Below are 20,594 nucleotides of genomic sequence, written 5' to 3' on the forward strand. Positions count from 1 at the left end.
CAGATTGGGTCTGCTAAGTCCCTTACAAAGATAGCCTCGTTTCAGCCTCTAACAACCCTCTAAGGTAGGCACTACCATTTCCATTTTATAGATGCTAAAATTGAGGCTCAGAGAGGTTAAAGAGTTTGGTCAACTTTTTACAGTTTAGAAAAATAAGAGGAGACAGAATTCAGAGCCAGGTAGGCCAAGAGTAGACTGTCTCCTGTGGAGGTGGGTGAAGGTGAGAGGTCAGGGGTAAGAAGAACAGGAGTGGGCTGGGGATGTAGCTCAGTGAGAGCCCCTACCCTGCACAAGGGTTCAATTCCTAGTATCTGGGGTGGGGGGAGAGCAAGAGGGAGCTTATTCAATAGACCCAGAGAATGTAGGGGCCTGAGGAGAGAGGTCCTCATGAGGAGGGGCAGGGGGTGAGAGCTGACAGTGGGCAGCAAGATTCTGGGGCAGGGCTCCAGAAACAAGAGCTGATCTGTCTTCTGCAAGTTTATTGAGGGGAAATGATGGGGCCCAGGTGGATGACAGATCCAGGTCAGGAGAAGGGACCGCCTCAGGGCTGTTCCAGCCTCACTGTCCAGCAGAACAGCCACCCCCCCAGAGTGTGACAAAACAATAATCCTTTGCCTTGTTCTTGAAACTGTGGTGAGACCAGACTGAGTGGCTTAAAGCCAGGGCTGGAGTCCTCTTGCATCCTTCCTGCAAACACGGCCAGTGCTCGCTGCTGCGTCCACGTGGGCCTTTCCTTGCAGCCAGGTGACTTCTTCTTCTTTCTTTTTTGTACCAGGGATTGGACCCAGGGGCACTGAAACACTGAGCCACATACCCAGCTCTTTTTTATGTCTTATTAGGGACAGGGTCTCCCTGAGTTCCTTAGGGTCTCACAAAGTTGTTAAGGCTGAGTTTGAACTTGTGATCCCCCTGCCTCAGTCTCCTGAGTCGTTGGGATTTTAGGCACGCTCCACCACGCCTGGCAGGTGACTTTTTCATAGTAAGGTGACGGCGTTTCAAGACTGAGTATTGTGCCAGGTGTGGTGGCACACACCTGTAATCCCAGAGGCTCAGGAGGCTGAGGCAGGAGGATCACAAGTTCAAGGACAGCCTCAGCAACTTAGTGAAGTCGTGTGTCAAAATAGAAAATTGAAAAAAAGGGCTGAGATATGGCTCAGTGGTAAAGTTCCGCTGGGCTCAATCCCTAGAACAACAACAACAACAACAACAACAACAACAACAAAAAGCATTATCAGCAACCAAGAAGGGATTCTCATGGCTTTTTTAATGACCAAACCATAAAGGACACTAGTGTCACTTCTGCCCTATTCCATTAGTCAAGACAGCCATAACATTCTTCCCAGTTTGCTAGGCGTAGGGTACACACCTGTAATCCCAGCAGCTCAGGAGGCTGAGGCAGGAAGATGGCAAGTTCAAAGCCAGCCTCAACAATTTAGCAAGGCCCTAAGCAACTTAGGGAGACCCGTCTCTAAATAAGATTTAAAAAAGGGCTGGGGATGTAGCTCAGTAGTAAAGCACCCCTCTGTTCAATCCCTGGTTTGTGTGTATACACACACACACACTCCCCAGTTTTAATGATATCGGCCAAATTATATTGTTATATCGTGTGCATATATGAACATATAACAACAAATCCCACTATTATGTACAACTATAATGCACTGATGCAAATAGGGAAAATAAATAGATAAACGGAATTCCTTTTATTTAAAAAAATATTTATTTTTTAGTTGAAGTTGGACACAATACCTTTATTTATTTATCTTTATGTGGTGCTGAGGATCAAACCCAGGGCCTCACACGTGCTAGGTGAGCACTCTACCACTGAGCCACAAACCCAAAATTTTAAAGGAATTACCTTTAAAAAAGAAGATTTACTCAGCTTTAAGGAAAGGGGCATAGACCCCCACCGCTTGATGATAAGGTTGGCAATGTTACATTGAAGAAGGGTTTGTGGTATCTGATAAAGGGTTTGAATCAAGAACATGTAAAGAACTCAAAATTCAATAATAAGAAAACAAATTCAATAAAAAAATGGGTAAAAGACTGAACAGACATTTGACTAAAGAATATATGTGGATAGTAAATCAGCATATGAAAAGATATGCAACATCATTAGTCATTAGGGAAAACAAAACAAAACCACCTACTAAACACCTAGTGTAATATCTCAAACAATAACAGTTTTAAAAAGTGACAATACCAGGGCTGGGGTTGTGGCTCAGTGGCAGAGCACTTGCCTAGCATGTGTGGAGCACTGGGTTTGATCCTCAGCACCACATAAACATGAACATACAATACAGGCAAGCTATTCATCTACAACTACAAAAAAAATTTTTTTTTAAATTGACAATACCAGCTTTGTAATGTTTTGAACAACCAATAAAAAAATAAATAAATAAATTGACAATACCAGTGTAGTTGAGGACTCTCTTACCCAGCTACTGTGGGAAACGGTTTGGCAGTTTCTTTGGACGTTAAACATCCACATGACCCAGCCTCACAGTTCCAAGGTATTTTTCCAGGAAAAATGTAATTTGAACTACAGAAAAATAGAGGCAACCTAAATGTCCAGCTGACTGGAAAAGGAGACCGTAATGTGGCCATACAGGGAAATGCAACTCAGCAATAAAGATGAATTAACTGTAGACACCCACAACAACATGGGCTGCTCTCAAGATTATTAGGTGGAGTGAAAGAAGACAAACAAGTGTACATCCGGTGTTACTCAATTTCTACAAAAGGCTAGAAAATGCAAACTAGCCTATAGGGATGGTCCATAGGACGGTGGCTGGAGGGGAAGGGAAGGATGGCAAAAAGGAACCAGAGAACTGTTGGGGTGACAGGTATGTTCAATATCTTGGTTGTGATATTTCACAGGTGTAGACATATGTCCACATTTATCTAATCGCATGGTTTTCTTTTTTTTTCAAGGTAATGGGCCTCGTACATGCTGGGCAAGCACTATACCACTGAGCCCGTTTAGTTGCGTTCTTTAAATATATGCAACTTACTGTGTCAATTATATCTCAATAGAAAGAAATGACCAATACGAGGATGGAAAAGAAAGCAGAGCCCAGGGGACGGGGTACGTTGTGGGGGCCATCTTGGGAAATATCTCCTTCTCCCAGGGTTTGCCACACTAGGGTGCTGTGTGCTGAGCGCTTTACCTCAAGGTCATGGGGCCCACTCAACACTGAGAGGAAGGTAAGAGGTGGTCAAATTATTTATTATTGCTATTTTTAATAAATAATTAAAAATATTTAATTTGTAATTAAATATTAAAAACTGAGCCACAAAGTCTTGGGTCCTGGGAGGAAAGGGGGTTCCAGGTCTTGGGTGGCCGAGGCCTCCTTGGGGCCTATAGGAAGCAGAGGTTCCCACTAGAGAGTCACATGGAGAGGCCATGTGTGGTGGAGCCTGGAGGTCAAGGCTGAAGAGGCAGGGAGGGGCCAGTACCTCCTGCAGACCCTCCTGCAGCTCGGGCAGGGGGAATCCTCCCTTCTCCTGCCCATATTTGTCCCTTTGGATAAGTAGAAGCCTGGCCTTGGTCCATTCTCTCTCCTTTTGGCAAGTGCAACCCAGGTTTCAACTGGGATCTGCCAGATGGCAAATGAGGTCCACAAGGATCAACTGACACCCCTCTGCCCCCGGCCCTGGCTTCCAGATGATCCGTGCCTGGTCAGCCTCCTGACCACAGTGATTGGTTTGGCAAATGGGTGACCCAGGATACATCAGCGTCAGCACTTAGCTCTCAATAACAGGAAAGAGATCCTCCTTGAGCTGGGGTGGCTCACCAGTGGGTGCCAGGTAGGTGTCTCCGCCATCTGGAGAGATCCCGCTAAGGGTCAAATGAAACAGGCGGCAGAGCAGAGAACAGGACAGGTGGGTTTCTGACATCACTCTCAAAGCCATGGATGCAGCCGAGGACCGCCCTAGGACTTGGTGGTTTGGGGGGCCAATAAATCGCCTCCTCGGAGTGGGCTGCTGTTGTGTTTCTTTCTTTGCACCTGAAGCAATGCTCTGGGTTTACCCCAATGTTACTCCCTCCGGCCCCCAGACCCAGGGGCTTTCCAATACAGCCCCGGATGTTGGCCCACAATTGCCCTGCACCTGTGTCTGCGCCCGCCCTCCACACTAGGGAGGAAGTAGACACCAAGCCTTGGTTCTGAAGCCGCAGAAGGGCTGCACTCTGCGTCCTTGGCTGACATGGACATGATAATCCAACTAAGACTTCTGAGGGGGGCCGCGTCCAGGCCTGGAGTGGCCCTGCTGCTCTTGATGCTGTTCACCTCAGGTGAGGTCCTCCCTCCCCCGACGAGATCCTGATCCTCTCTCTCTCTCTCTCTCTCCTTTTTTATGGGGGTAGGGTGGTAAGAGATGGATTCCTGTGAAGGAGTCCATTGGGGGCCTCTTAGGCTGGGGTCAGGAACAGAAGCCACAGGCTGGGGATCCTCTACTGTGGGAGCTTGTGGGTCCCTCGCTTGCCTCCCAGTGGAGAACCCAGGACCTGAGGGTGGGAGGGCACTGACAAGGGCAAGCTGAAGGGCAGGAAGAGCCCCTCGAACCAGAGCCAGAGAGGCTGTGTTTTGGAAGGCAGAGGAGGTGGTGGTGGGATCACCTAAACAATGCTGTCCTAGGTAGGGCACAGGTATAATAGAAACAGGTGACATCAATCCCATTGGATCCTAGGACATTTGGGGGGTTGTGTCAGGAGGGGTACCACACTGGAGTGAGCAGGGTCTGCTGGGATGGAGAGCAGGGGTGGAGCAGGCACAGGCAGACCTGGGCTGGGCAGGTGTGGGTGGGGAGAGGAGGAGGGTGGTGGAGAGGGCACTGGGAGATGTCATACTCTCTCCACAGTGGGGAACAGGGGCAGGGGGCCTGTTCCTCACTGTAATTTGTGGAAATGAGACCAGAGAGCAACTGACCCATGCCCAGACAAAGAGCTAGCCTGGGCGGCTTCTACAAGAGGGTGAGGGATACCAAGGACGAGAGGCTCCCGGGGCTGCTGGGACCGTGGGAGTGCAGGGAACAGGACTAGCCCAGCGAGTTGAGGACAGGAGACTAAAGAAGGAAGTGGTCAGAGTTAAGTGCTGCGGAAAGGTCGAGACTATTAGGCACAGACTAGGTCTTGGTGTTCGGATGTGGTGGGAGACAAAGGCTTGCTTTTTTTCCAAAATGTAAAACCTTCAATTTTTGTTTGATTGTAATATGACATCAAAATGAGTATCCTGGGGCTGGGGTTGTGGCTCAGTGGCAGAGCGCTCGCCTAGCACGTGCAAGGCCTTGGGTTCGATCCTCAGCATCACATAAAAATAAAAAAATAAAGATATTGTGTCCAACTACAACTCAAAAATAAAATAAGAAGAAAAAATTTTAAAAAATGAGTATCCTTTACAAGGCATGTGACCTCCCGCACTCCTATCCCCACCCAGTGCCAATCAGTGGTTTCACACACTCACTCCCAGGTTGTGGAATGTGGAGCAAGGGGTCACAAGCATGTAGGAGAGTTCAGTCCCTCCAAGCATCTGCCAAGATGAAAGATTACCTGCTGTTTTTTCCTTAGCCATTCAGGGGAGGATGCTGCCGCTCCTTGCTTTTCTGATTGAGATTGGGCACCTTGTCATGTTTATTGATCTTATGGATTTCCTCTTTTGTGAAGGATCAGCTCAAGTCTTTTACACATTTTTCTGTCGGTTTGTTGATTTTTTTTTTTTTTTTTTGGTACCAGGGATTGAACCCAAGGGCGCTTAACCACTGAGCCACACCCCTAGTCCCTTTTATTTTTTAATTTTGAGATAGGGTCTCTTTCACTAAGTTGCTTAGGGCCTCGCTAAATTGCTGAGGCTGGCTTTGAACTTGTGATCCTCTTGTCTTAGCCTCCTGAGTAGCTGGGATAATAGGTGTGTGCCACCAAATCCAGCTAGACATGATATCCTTTACCCCTAAAGCTGTCGGTTGGTATTTCCTAAAAATAAGGAATCTCCTTATATAATACAGTACAACAATCAAAATCAGAAAATTGACCTTGATAAAATATGATGACAACTATGGATCCTACTCAAGTTATACTGGTTGTCTCACCAATATTATTATTATTTAAAAAATTTTTTTTAGTTATACATGGGCACAATATCTTTATTTTGTTTATTTATTTTTATGTGGTACTGAGGATCAAACCCAGGGTCTCACTCGTGAGAGGCGAGTGCTCTACTGCTAAGCCACAATCCCAGCCCCAATCTCACCAGTATTATTTAGAGCAAAATGTTCTGGTGCAGGGACCCAATCCAGAATCCCGCACTGCTTTCAGTTCTCATGGCTCCTTAGTCTCTACTCCAGAGCAGCCCTTTGCCTCTGCTTGCATGACAGGTAGCCTGTGCCTCATTCTGGGTTGTCGCTTTCTCTTGATTAGATTCCAACTCTGCATTTCTGACAAGAGTACCTCGGAAGGACGTTGTGTCCTGGGTGCACTGCAGCAGGACATGTGGTGCCTTCTGTCCCATTGCTGATGATCTCAGCGTCCACCGGGTTGTTCTCTAGTGTAAATTACTATTTTTACCCTCTTTATAATTAACGAGTAATTTGTCCCCAAGCACCCTGAGAATATGTGAATATTCCCATGCTCAATACACAATAAAGTGAACAAAACCAAAACCCCTGAACTCTCACCCACTAGTTTTATTGTTCACTGATGAGTCTGGCAGAGACAATTTACTGTGGTTGTTGTCAAATGGCAATTTTCTTTTTCCTCCCTCCCTCCCTTCTTTCCTCCCTTCCTCCCTTCTTTCCTCCCTTCCTTCCTCCCTTCCAGGGATTGAGCTCAGGGGCACTTAACGCTGAGCCACATCCCCAGCCCTATTTTATATTTGATTTAGAGACAGGGTCTCACTGAGTTGCTTAGGGCATCTCTAAGTTTTTGAGGCTGGCTTGAACTTCCAGTTTTCCTGCCTGGGATTACGCTTGGTGGATGGTGATTTTCTGGTTCTCTAAGCCCTTCTACTTGTACTAGTTGGAAGTCTGTGGACTGAGATTTTGACTGTATTGTATCCACCTCTCAGGTGCCTCTAGTCTGGGCCTAGCTATCCAAGGCTTTCAACGAAATTCTACAATATTCACCAACATCTCTGCTTTCCTCCCTCCCCCTCTCTCTCTCTTTCCATTAGTTTCCTTTTTGTATTTTATTTTCAGCACACAAAAAGCATACATAAAAGAATAACAATGAGGGCTGGGGATGTGGCTCAAGCGGTAGCGCACTCGCCTGGCACGTGCGCGGCCCTGGGTTCGAACCTCAGCACCACATACAAATAAAGATGTTGTGTCTGCCGAAAACTAAAAAGTAAATATTAAAAAATTCTCTCTTTAAAAAAAAAAAAGAATAACAATGAAAATACCCACCACCCAGCTAACAAAGTACTCCGCCTCTCCGGTGTTTTCGGTGGGAACACATGCTCTTGTGAACCAGCACTTGATCTCTTGGCTCTTCATTTTCTAAAAAGCATGTCCTGTTCCTGTCCACGTCTGGGCCATGGACAGGAGCAGGACAGACTCACCATATCTATCTCCTTTCCGAATCCTACCTTCTCCTACTGGACTCACCATATCTATCTCCTTTCCGAATCCTACCTTCTCCAATATTTCTTTACATCTTTTAAAACTAGAAACGTGAAATTTGGGGGCTGGCGCACTGGGTGTTCAACTCTTTCAATTTACTGATGGGAAAATTAAGGCCCAGCAAGATGAAATGGGTCGCTCCTAGTCAAGCAGCAAGAGGAAAGAGCGAAAGGAGGATTCTGCTCTACTAGTAACTTACAAGATTAATCTGTAATTAGTGTCCTAGAATATTCACACGATCCTATGTGTACCAAATCATCAGGTGCCTAATTACACACTGCCTAGCATTGCTTGCTGCTGCTTCATGTTTTGGTTTTTCTCAACTAGTCTTTAAGTTTGTTTTCATTAGGGCATATCTCTTAAATCTCTGCCTAGAGCTCAAGACTTAACGTATGTGTAAGATTTGTACAAACGATGTGCCAGGTGCTGGACCAATCACTTTACATGCATTTTTTTTTTGGGGGGGGGTACTGGGAATTGAACCTAAGAGCACCATTAACCATTAAGCTACACCCTCAGCACTTCCACCCCCACTCCCTGCCCCCCCCCCCACCCAGATAGAATCTTGCTAAGTTGCTTAGGATCTTGCTGAATTGCTGAGGCTGGCCTGGAACTTGAATCCTCCTACCTCAGTCTCCCAGGTAGCTGGGATTACAGGCATGTGCCACTGTGCCGGGCCCATATTCATTTTTTTCATTTACTCTTCATAATAATTACTGATATTATTATAAATCTGCTATATACTAATATGTGCTATTTTTTCCCCTCCAACTAATGGGAAACAGAGGCTCTAAGATCTTCATCTTAGAATCTCCCAACATCGCACAGCAATCCGTGACACAGTTCAAACTCCAGACCTCTAGCTTTGAAGCCTGTGTTCTTCCCATTCAACTAGGCTGCTGCTTCTTGAACATACCTAATAGACAAGAGGTGCACTGTTTCGTACCACGGTGAAGAGCATAACTGATAGATATTTTCACAGATTTTGGTTCAGTTTGCAGGGCATCCCTGGGACAAAGGAAGTGTTTGTAGATGGAGAAATGCCACTCATATGTTTGTTATCAAAAATAGTCCTCTAGCCAGGTGTGGTTCCCTTGACAATAATCCCAGCGACTGGGGAGGCTGAGGCAGGATGATTGTAAGTGCAAAGCCAGTCTCAGCAACTTAGGTTCTAAGCAACTCATCGAGACCCTGTCTCTAAATAAAATACACACACACACACACACACACACACACACACACAAAGGGCTACTGGGGATGTGGCTCAGTGGATGAGTGCCCCTGAGTTCAATTCCTGATAACAAAAGTAAAAACAAAAAAGTTTCCCAGTAGCAGAACTTTCGTCTCTTGGTCTCTATTATAACCCAAATGCCAAAAACAGAGTCTGGCGCATGCGAGGCAGCAGTATTTCGTGAGTGAATCTGCTGTTGCCTTGACTATTGCTTACTCATGACTCTTTGCTTATTTCCCTACGGAGGTTTATCTTTTCCTTACAGAACTGTAGTGGTCCTTGTATCTTCTGGTGTTTCCCACATGCTCACCCTAAGCTGAGCACCTAATACATGATCCTGGAGTTGTGTCCAGTGGGTGACTGTCCCTCTGCCTCTTAGGTGCCATAGAGGCCCGCCTGCCCTCGCTGTCCCAGCCTCAGCCTTCTGTGCTGAGTGGGCAAGGCAACCCGCAGATCTTGTGTGTGGTGCAGGACATTCCCATTGCGGCCCACGTCTTGTCCTGGTACCAGCAGCTGCAGGGTCATGGTCCAACCTTCCTACTGAGTCAGCGACAAGGGGCTCCCCCGACCTACGGCTTGGGTGTGAATCCCCGCTTCCTGGCAGAAATGGATCTGGCCCAGAATACTGCACGCCTCACCGTGGGCAATGCCAGCCCTGCTGACGAGGGCATCTACTACTGTGCCATGTGGTTCTCAGGCCTGTATCTCTTTGGAGAGGGGACGCGTCTGTTCTATCAGGGTGAGTCCCAGAGGCCCTGGATCCCCTAGTGTGTAGGGCTACAGTAGGGTAGCAGGGGCCTTGGGAAGAAAGCCACAGAACCGTATGGGGGGACCCTTGGCTGCAGGGGTGGAGGGAAGGAGAGAAAGACTGCGGAGAGTGGACTGCTGCTGAGGGAGACGGACACACACCGCAGCCCCTGACCGCTGGGTTGGGGGGGGAAGGCGACTGGAGAGCAGTACGTCATCCCTCCCCTGCCCTGCAGCAGGGTTGCTGGAGGCCCAGGAGGGAAGGTGCATGTGGCAGAGACCAGCTCTGAGCTCATATTCTGCTGCACAGGGTGGAGGCTGGCTGGGGGACCAAGCAGATCCCAGGAAAGGAAGGCAGTTGCTGGGAGCTGGGAGGAAGGCTGGGGAAAGCAGAAAGGAAGGAGGACTCTCCAGGCCCCAGGAAGGAAGGGCGTGCAGGGCCGTGGTCTGAAGGAGGCTGGTGGCATTAGGGGACACCCTCTGTCACTCCCCACAGCGGAGGTGCAGGCTCCTGCTCTCCCACCACCAGTGCTGAGCCTGTTCGTCCCAGCCTCCGGCCCTCCCTCTGTCGCACTGTGTGTGGCCTTAGGACAGCACTCAGCCCCTCTGAGGATCTCCTGGGTACTGAGAGGCCAACACCTGGAGGAGGACGAGTTCACAGGGAGGCCTGGGGGACCCCTGGTCAGCTGGCTGCAGCTGCCTCGGGAGGCTGCAGGGACGACCATGAGCTGCCAAGGCCTGCACCAGAGCGGGACCATTGAGGCCACACTGTACTTGCCTGGCGGCCCAGGTGAGTAGGGGTCCAGGGGCTGTGCGCATCTGCCTCCCCCAGCCTCTCAGGCCCCATACACCCTAAACCTGCTGTATTCCATCTTCCTTTGTGAATCTCCATCTTAGGAACATCACAGAGACCCCAAATACCAGACGGACCAGACAGGCCCTACTGTGTGTGGCAAAGCATGTCCTGCTTGGCCCGGTGCCTAAAGGACCTGGCCTTTGAGGCCTCTTCAATGAAGTTAGGGACAGTTGCCTATGAGGACAGTTGCCACTAGCTACTATCCCTCCAGAACTCTGTTCTCTGGTGGTGAATGCCTATTTCAAGTTATTTGAAGGCTATGTGTTCTGTTGCAGGGTGCAAAGAGCTGGACCCGAACTGGAATGAGACTCATGAGAGCAGTGGAGACATCCCTCTTGGTATGGACCCCTAGAGGCTGACCTGTGGTGAAGTCATGCCTTTTGACTTCCACCCACCATGTCAAATAGGTTCACTCAGTTGGCAGAGGACTGAGTGTTTCCCAGGGCAAACATCCTGTGAGGGAGTCTGGAAGCCCCGGTCAGACGCTGAGCCAAGGTTACAGTGCAGAAAAGATGCGCTGAGAGTCCTGTTAGGACCACAGCATCTGGGCAGGGACGGGGAGGGGGAGAAGCCTCCTGCCAGAGGGAGCTGGAGCCGAGCCCTGAAGTGGACAGCTAGGGAAGAGCAACTGGGCTCCTCCAGATTCTTCCCCAACATGCCTGGCCCCCTGGGTGAGTCCTTCACCTTCTCTGGGCCTCAGATGCACCCACTGCCCCATACACCCAGTACTGAGGCTTCCAAGTGGCCAAAAAGCGACCACTTGTCTTGGCAGAATGGAAGCCTTGCTGTCCCATCTGTGAAAAGGGAAATGCAGGCATCCCTTTGTATCTGCAGGGGTGGGATATTCTAGAACAAAACCCTGGCAGATACCAACATCCACAGACACGTAAGTCCCTTATAGAAAAGGGGTGGCATTTGTATATAACCTATACTTCTGTATACTTGAAACCACCCCAGATTACTTATACTAAATACAATGTAAATATTATGCAAATAGTTGCTATACTGTATTGTTTAGAGAATAATGACAGAAAAAAAATAGTAGAGGTGTTCAGTACAGTCACAACCCCCTGTGCCACCCCAGAGGATTTTCACTCCTTAGATGCAGAACCCAAGAACACAGAGGGCGGGAATATAAACACTTCCAAGGATGAAAGGAGCCAGAGAGAAAGCTCTCTGGAAGGCACCAGGGCAGGGACAGTGAGGACACACTTCAGAGGCTTGGCAGCCCCTCCCTCTGTCTCCACAGCAGAGCTGGAGCACACGCTGGCTGCCGTCACCTACTGCTACCTGGGGCTGCTGGGTGCCACTCCCCTTTATAGCCTGATCCTGGTGGTTCTCTGGAGGAATCGCTGCTGCCTGGGCCACCTGCAGGTGTCTCCCACCCAGGAGGCTCAAGCAGTCCCCGGGGATTCCAGGCCTCAGGAAGGCAGGGGGCACAGTCCTGCCAGGGCCCCGGAGGATGAAGCACCAAGCTCCAGCGACCTGCAAGACCTCACGAAGGCTGCCTGCGCTCCAGCCTCCACCAGCATTCAGCCAGCTTCCTCCTAGTCCCCGCCCCTCCTTTCTCCTCTGCTCCCTCTTTCCTCCTCCTGGTTGCCCAAGTTTCTCCACAAATAGAGTCTCTGAGCAAACATGGCTGTGCTGTGCTGTGTTGGGCAAGGGAGGTGGGATCCTGACCAGGGCAGCAGTACTTGGGGAGGACAGTCGGAGGAGTCTCAGGACCCAGACCCCACGGCCCCAGATAGGTGGCTGGGGTCTCCCTTGGGTCATTCAAGTGCAAAGGTGTCCAATTGGTCAGAGGTGAAGTGTTTGGACACTGGCAGCTGGAAGAGGCCCCACCCCCCATCAAGTGAGAGTCACATGGCCTAAGTCCCCACCAGGCTTTTGGCTAAAGCCCTTTTAAATTGTAACCCCCTTTGAGGACAAATGCCAAATGGCTCCTGAGCTCCAGCCTGGACTCAGCCACTTCCTAAGTTCCACTGAAGCCACTCAGGGCCTCTGTGACCAGACTCCACACATCAGATGATGGCTGCCCAAGGCCCTAGACAAGAGTGTTTGTAGCTAGGACTCAGAAGTTCCCAAAATCTCACTCTCTACTCTTCAACGCTTCACCTTCCCCTGGCCTCAACTTCATGCCCTGACCCACCAACTCCTAAGTGACACCCTATATGGGTGGGAGGAGTTCTGAGGAGCCCAGGTCCCAGGTCAACACTTCCTCTCTCCCTGCATAGCCCACCAATTGAATCTTGAATCACCGTATGACATAACTACTTCAAAACTTCCTGCCACCTGGCACATTCCTTATGCTAGTAACTTTTATTTATTTATTTTTTTTTAATTTTAATGCTGGGGATTGAACACAGGGCTTTGTGCATGCGAGGCAAGCACTCTACCAACTGAGCTAAATCCCCAGCAATTTTTTTCCTTTTTGATGTTACTAGGGATTGAACCCAAGTGTGCCTAACCACTGAGTTACATCCTCAGCCCTTTTTGAGACAGGATTTTGCTAAATTGCTGAGGCTGGCTTTGAACTGGAGATCCTCCAGAGTCCCTGGGATTATAAGTGTGTGCCATTAAGCCCCCTCCACCACACTGCCCCCCAGCAAAGTAACAGGATTTATCAGAGTAATAGAGAGAAAGCAATGCTTCTAAAGGGGAAGGGGGGCCCAAGAGAGGGATCCCTAAGCTTTTAACTTTTAACACCCAGATGCAAATCAGCTTTGCTGTGAGTGGAATAGAAGGAAATGCCCAGGAAGGGCATCCAGGGAAGGCCAGGACATAGGGCGGGGCTTTGGGTAGGGACAGGACTGAGCAGAAGGGGCAGTCAGTGGCAGAGCTGAGCCCAGGCACCACTTGCAGGACCAGCCATCTATGTGAAGCACCTCAAGGAGAGGTTCCAGGGCTGTGCCCCAGGACAAGGCCTTAATCACGTCATGGGAATGGGTAATTTTGCACTCATCAGCCTGAAAACTCCAGATGTGACTCTCAGCCCTGTCTTGGCATAGAGAGAACAGGAACAGAGGTCCCTTCTCTTCGAACATCTTGCAGTCCTACTCTGGTGGGCCCTCAGCTGTGACCTGAGGACCTCACTGGCAATTCAGTCATTGCTGACACCTCTGAACACTTGGAGATTTCTCCCAGTCACCACAGAGAAGATTTAACAAGTACAAACCTGCAAACTCTTTATTAAATTCTCCTGTTTCATCTGTACAGAAAAAAATGCACACTATGTTCAGAATCTCAGTAACATCTCAAAATTACACAGCATGAACATGTAAAAACAAGGAACTGCCGGGATTTTATACATAGAAAGGAAACCCATTTACAAAAGAGGCTTGTTAATTGTACTTTTCTTTCAAGGAAAAAAAAAAAAAAAAGGTCAAGAGGCCTAAGATTTCACACAGGACTGCCGTGCAGCCTGTCCTGCCAGGACTGAGCTGGGGGCTTTGAGCTGGAGGCAGCCACTTGGGAAGCTTGCTGCCCAGTGCACTAGTGTGATCTGGGCACCTGTTCTAACCACCTGTTGCCCGGCAGAGGGAGGTCCAGATGTCAGCTCTACGCTGCGGGGAAGGCAAACACAACACAGGCACTGTCCACACCACTTCCTTGCCTGGGAAGATCTCTCCACTGTGCAGGGCCTAGTGTCCTGGTGGGTTGCAGGGGAGAGGAGGGAAGAGGAGACCCCCATCAGGACCTCATCACCACCAATCTGCTGACTGATCCATCTTTGTGCTCCAGGTAACAAAACAGTCCATAGGTCCCCACATCAGACTCACTGGATGGCTTGGGAAGAATGTGAGCCTGAAGTGCAGTCTGGGTTTAAGATTCACATGTTGTATGAGGTCTGGGTAGGAAGGGGGGACTCGTCTTCAAACCTGACTGCCCTTACAGGTAGCCTGGTCCTCTTTGGTAGAGGGACAAAGGGGGAGTGTAGTTAGATGGATGGCAAATCAAACACAAATGGATAGGGGGAAGGCCAGGCACAAGATCCTGTCAAAGTACCGTTGGGAATCAAAGCCAAGTGATGGAGAGGTGACAGGAGAGAAGTAACGTGAATCCCCAACAGAACTAAGGACACTAGGGCGTTGTACATTGTAAAACTACTTCGGTGTGCTCAAATAGTGAGCAATTGAAGGGCATGGAGTTGAGTTCTGTAAAACTCCTAAGAAGCTAAAGTATAAGTTAACATTTCAAAATACACAAAATTAAAAAGCCACATTCTTCTTTTGATTTTATGATCACAATTTGGGGGTACTGGTGCCAGGCTGGAATGGATGACTTCTGAAGGCTCCAGTCCAGCTAGCTTTTCTCATCCTCTTACTGAGATACTGAGATCCATCACATGTGGAGAAGGCTTGTTTTGTGATGGGGCAGGGGAAGGTCTTTTCTTGGAGGGACTTAAGACCAGCTAGGAAAGGAGACCCAGGAAGTGCCCCCATGACTCATACTAGGGAGATCGTTTGGACAGAAGTGGTATTATTATCCTGAAGGTGGAGAGGATGGGGATAGTTCCAGAAGTCACAATGACGTACAAGAGTGAATATTCTCTTGTGAAGGTTGAGGGACATTAGCCACATAATTTCCTTACCAATCTGTCTAATAAAATATAAATGTCAGCATCCTTGCCGTTGGATTCTTCTATCAGTTGACCCCGGGAAGCAGGAAGACATGGAATTTTAATCTCTTTCTGCCACATCTCCTAGGAAAGCAGTCTCTTCCCCATGTCCTCCAGCCTGCTGGGCCGCACAGGAGAGTAAGCCTAAGATGAGACCACCAGGGTGCTGCAGCAAGTTCCCAGCAGCACCAGCTCATAAACATTAGCTCCTCCACAGCCCTCAAGTCCCCCAGTTCTAAGGACACACTAGCACTGGCTCAGACAAATCAACTGGATCCACAGAACTGGGGCTAGAGCAGGGAACCAGAGGGTCTCCTGGGAGTGTAGGGAATGAGGGCTTTCCCCAGAGGGCACCCAAGCCTTTGGTATGGCTCCCCTGTCAGTGCTCCCTGCCAGCAGACCAGCCTTGGGACAGCAGCAGCAGCAGATAAGTTCAGGGACACACCAAGATAAAGAAGTATCCCAGGCATGGAGCTCTCCTTCTGTGGGAGAAAGTCTTAGAAGGTGCAGATCTTGTTTGGCATTCTGTCCAGATCTCTGACCTCCCGACCACAGTGCCTCTAGCCCAGGAACCTGGGTCCTGGAGTCTCAAGAGGGCTGGAGCACTGTGTCCAAGAGTGAGATGCTAGTGAGACCTGGCTGCTGTAATTTGTCAAGTGCCTGAAACCTTGTCCCAAACATTCTGCTTTTTACATGCTTGTTTGTGGGCTCTATATCAGAAGAGAGAAAGGCCAGAGTTCATTGCCGGCTCCTGTAGTAGGGCCTGGGTTCCTCCTCTTGACTAGCTTCAACTAGATTCATACCCATGATGCACCCCAGGGTGTCTTACAACTTGCTATTAGGCCAAATGAAGTACAGAGTGGGTGAGTAGGCTGCCAATGCAGATGGCATTGGGTTCCCTGGGCTTAGAAAAACTTGCTCAAGACTGGGTATGGGACTCTCAAGAGCCAGGCACAGAAAACCACTCCAAGGAGGATGGTGAAGACTCCCTTGAAACAAGCAGCTGAAGACACCAGCAGAGTTACTCTTTCTCTCTCTTTTTAAACACTACTGGGGACTGAACTCAGGGACTCAAACAGGCTAGGCAAGAGCTCCATCACTGAGCTACACTGCAGCCCTTTCCATTTTCGAGATGGGGTCTTGATAAGCTGCTCCAGCTAGCCCCCTGAACTTGTGATCCTCCCACCTCAGCCTTCTAGTACATGGGATTATGGGCATTTACCACCATACCTGGCCTTATTCTGGACAGTTCTAAAAATAACAAATATTTAAAGAACCAAACTCATCAGACCTCCAAATCTGCTGCAGACAATTAATGGGATTTTCTGTCAGTTCACAAAGAATACTGAGATGCACTAGAACCACAAGGATGTTTTTTATATATTGGGAAGGAAGCTGCAGGGATGGGAATGATACTCCGCACCCCAGTCTAATGGCGAATACTAACCCCTGTCCTGCAAACCACGCTGACGTGCACTGGAGACCTGCGTTCCCATGGGATGGTCCCAGTTCTGGATATCAAGCCCCAGTTCCTAGAGAGGGAGGGACCCTCTGACCAACTCGGCTTTGTCGGCAGCATGTAGGGGTGGCAGCTGCTTACATAGTAGGTGTCGCAAGAATCACGAGACTGAAGACTCCCAGGAGAGCTGCTGAGAATCAGAAGACACTAAGAGGAGGACTGAGGGACTGGACAAAGCAGCTCAGCAGACTCCCTGAAGATTTGTATTACTCTAAGCAGGGAACTTACAGCGACTTCTGGAACCCACTCCCTCCAGGAAAGGCAGCAAACAGGGAAAAGGAAAAGGATAAAAACCACAGTATTCCAATGTTATGTCAGTCAGCGAGACAAGGAGTAATCTGGATCGACTGATCCGAAACTGACACGGCTTGCACTGAACACACTCCAGGGAAGACAATGTCACTCAGGGACCGCGGCACTCAACAGTGTGAAGGAGAGGCAGGAGGAGGATGGGCAATGCCAGGGGGCCTCGGTCTATGTGGACAGTTTTAGGCACGTGATTTATAATACTTTGTGGACGTCTAACAGGTTAATAAAATATATATTATATAAATATATCTCCTACTGTACATGCTGCCCTCCTACACAGCCACCGTGACGCCAGGCCCCAAGCTCAATCAAAGGAGAGCCTGGCTGAACCTCGACGCCTGGGCTCCTCCTCTGCTCCACACCTACATCTCCACGCTGGAGCAACAAGGGAGAACAGCCAGCAGTGTTGCTCCCATAAAGCTTCAGAAAGCTGATGAATCACCAAAAGACCACATTTAGCCAGTGCCTACTATAGCGGGAACACACAGCAAATGGACAGAAAAAAGAACGGAGAAAATCTCCATCTTTTAATGTAATCACTTTCCACACCCCTTCACGCAGAGGCACGGAGGAGCTTGTCTGGGAAATTCACCTGGAGCGTGCAGAAAGGTCAGGCTGGATGGTCAGTCACATCCTGAGGCCTTGCTAAATCTTTATAGGTCATTGTCTCTGACCTGTATTGTAGCCTGAAAAATAAAGCCAAGTCAGTCAGACCTCTGTTCTTCCTTCCTGCTCTGCTGCCTACCCCAGTATACCCCTCTCCTCAGTCACTGTCTCCTGGAGAAGAAGAGAACTTCTGAAGTGACCGTACCCTTGGCAGGGCCAACATAGACGTGATCGTCCACACCATCCTGGAGAAGAAAGATGATGGAGTCCTGCTGTGTAGACTCAGAATCCAGCCTCCCAGTGCAGATCAGTGGACTGTCCTGCTTCACGGACTTCTGACCCAGAAGAGCTGCCCTCCCCAAGGCTCATGGCTGACTGCACCGGGTGAGGAGATCACAGAAACACCCTAGATGTGGGACTTGACTAGTTGCAGTTCATTTTGGGCGGGAGCTGGAAGGTATCACTGCTTCAGCAAAAGCCACAGGCCCCACAGAGGCTGGTTAGTGGTTTTCCAGTCCCTGGTGAAGTCTTTGCCCTGATCCAGCCCAAAGGTGCTTCTGGGAGATGAGCCAGACTCTCAGTGATGGCGTGCTGGGGTATGCATCCCCTCCTAGTCCTGCCTTTGTCTGACACAGTTACAGGGAAGAAATAACCCTGTGGTCCAAGTCAAAACTGGTGGAGGACATGTGTTACTATGTACATTTTTTTCTTTCTTTAAAAATTCCCCCCCCCCTTTTTTGGTGGTTTTTTAAAAAAAGTGTTTTGAGTTGCAGGTCAGGTGAGTTGGTTCTGGAAGTGTTGGTAGTCCTGTTGGTACAGAGACATGTCTACAGGCAGGTAAACCCAAGTATGCCAACAATGGCAACCACCAAAGCGGCCAGTTGCTGATGCTGCAGACAGCGGCGGAGGAGAATACCGTGGACATAGCCAGGTCTGGACGGGACAATGCAGTGGGCACCTGCTGCTGCTCTATCGTGGGTGATGGTGCCACCTCTTAGAAGGGCGAGGTGAGGGTACACTATACAGGAGGCTGTACAGACTGGGCACTGGGCAGGTAGTTCCTTTGGTGGTCAAGGAGGCTCTACCTGTCCTTGAGCTCTCGTGTCACTCGCTTGGTGATCCGTCCACACATCAGGCCAATCAGGAACAATATACAGATGCTCCCACTGATCACAGAGAGGATGTAGTTCTTCGATGGGGAGGTCATCACTTGCATGGCGAGATCAGAGAAGCCATCTGCTGGGGCCACCTGGAAGGAGATAAGAGCGTGACCCTAGAGGCAGAGCTGGATGGCTATGGTGCTAAGTCTAACTTGCTCCCACAATTCCTAGTTTAATTTATGTCTTTTCTTTTAGGGAAGGAGAGAAAAATCAACACATAGATAGAACTTTTTTCCCTTATCATAGAACTACATATATCCACTGCACAAAATTCAGACACATAAAGTTACAAAGAGAGGAGATCACCCCCAGTTTCTCCATAGTGACCTCCACTGCTGGTACATTAACAGCCAGCCTCTTGCACTGTGGACTCGTCCATGTCAGTCTGGGCAAGAGCTCTGTGTATTTTACAAGCAAATCTCATAGCTCCTATATTAAAAATGAAAACCCAGCGGCTCAGGGTTAGATATGACTTGCACAAAGCTATGGATTCTTATATATTTTGATTTCTACTCTTTATCATGTTGCTCCCTTTTGGAAAACAAAGACAAAACTTGAGATTTTGTTATATGCTATTTCTCTATATTGACTTTACTCACCATTAGAAAATAAGCATCGCCCACATCAAAAACAAGATACAACAACACGATGACATCATGTATTCACCAAGCACGAGTCATGGGCACCCTTTTTTGGTACCAAGGATTGAACCCAGGGGCACTCTACCACAGAGTGGAGTTACAGCCCCAGCCCTTTTGAGACAGGGTCTCATTAAGTTGCCCAGGCTGGCCTCAGGCTTGCGATCCTCCTGCCTCAGCCTCCAGAGTCAAGGATTACAGGTGTGCACCTGGCTTCACTACTATTCACCCTCCATTTCCACTGTTTTCAATAATGCACTCTATGATAGCCTGCTACAACACAATCAGGACCAGAAGGTTCTCCTTGTGTACACGTAGATGTTCTCTGAGTCTCAAACTGGCTCTCTGTGCTGCTCCTATGTTCACCTCGTGTACACAGAACAGAGCAGGGAGGCATAGGATTTATGAGATTTGAGCACCCACATTTGCCAAACGAGCAGTGAGTCACTCTGAGGCAATGTGAAGCAGCTCAAAGGAGCAGAAGCCAGTGAGGGAAAAATGGACCGAATGGTGGGTGCTCTATCTAACTGAGGGCTTCACAATAACTTTTTTCCCTTGGGAGGAATGAAAGGAAGATAGACTGCTGTGACAAACATGATCCCACCCGGGCATTTCCCTTCCAACCAGGTATGTAGGCTCTCTTTGCGGGTTCACTCCTGCCTTGTTATCCTTGACCTTTTTTTTTGAGACCAGGGTCCTACTACATTACATGGCCCAGGCTGGCTTCAAATTCCTGGGCTCAAGGGATCTTGCTGCCTCAGGCTTCTGAGCATCTGGGACTACAGGGGTGTACCACTGCATCCAGCGTGTTCAATCTTGACCTTTAAGCAGATGGGTGACCAGGGGAAACTGGTCAAGAAGGAGAGGAGATCCTGTGGTCACTGTCTCAACCTAAGGTCACTAGGAAAGTTTACTCCAGTGTGGGTCAATATAAAAGCATGGATTGAGAAACCTGAGGCAGTTTGGACAAGTCATAATCTCCGAAGTCAGTATCCTCCATCATAAAATGATAAAATAATCATTCTACTTACCTCATTGGAATCTGAGGTTCATATGAAGTAACAGCCATCAAAACATTTTGTAAATTATAAAGCAACATATATGTGAGAAACACTTTCACTCTTCTTACTGAGCTGTACTTCTGGAGGGAGCTCTCTTCTCTTCCAGATCCCCCTACTGGGGTACCCTATTCATCCCAAAGCCTCTCTTCATCTCATCCTTCTGTGTCCCAGGCCAGCTGAGCCCTGGTCTCACATAATACTTTCTTCCAAAGACTGTGTAAATCTTTTAAAAATG

General features: G+C 48.8%; 2 protein-coding genes across 2 annotated transcripts in view; one reads left to right on the forward strand and one right to left on the reverse strand.

Annotated features, from left to right (window-relative positions):
• Window positions 1–4,209: 4,209 nt before the first annotated feature.
• LOC308637293 (tyrosine-protein phosphatase non-receptor type substrate 1-like) lies at window positions 4,210–12,044 on the forward strand (the record flags this gene model as incomplete). The annotated part of the gene is made up of 5 exons (XM_081273611.1): window positions 4,210–4,297; window positions 9,225–9,584; window positions 10,089–10,382; window positions 10,724–10,786; window positions 11,698–12,044. 5 exons carry the CDS (start codon window positions 4,210–4,212, stop codon window positions 11,997–11,999), a joined length of 1,107 nt encoding a protein of 368 aa, XP_081129737.1. The 3' UTR covers window positions 12,000–12,044.
• A 2,672-nt stretch (window positions 12,045–14,716) lies between these two features.
• The window catches only part of GLG1 (golgi glycoprotein 1), a 121,806-nt gene continuing 115,928 nt past the window's right edge, over window positions 14,717–20,594 (reverse strand). The window contains exon 26 of the mRNA XM_081275015.1: window positions 14,717–18,749. Coding sequence (XP_081131141.1) covers window positions 18,582–18,749 — 168 coding nt within the window. The 3' untranslated portion in view covers window positions 14,717–18,581. The remainder of the gene's footprint in view (window positions 18,750–20,594) is intronic.

This window comes from Spermophilus citellus (genome assembly GCF_964194105.1).
Source record: "Spermophilus citellus genome assembly, chromosome: 18".
NCBI lineage: Eukaryota > Metazoa > Chordata > Mammalia > Rodentia > Sciuridae > Spermophilus > Spermophilus citellus.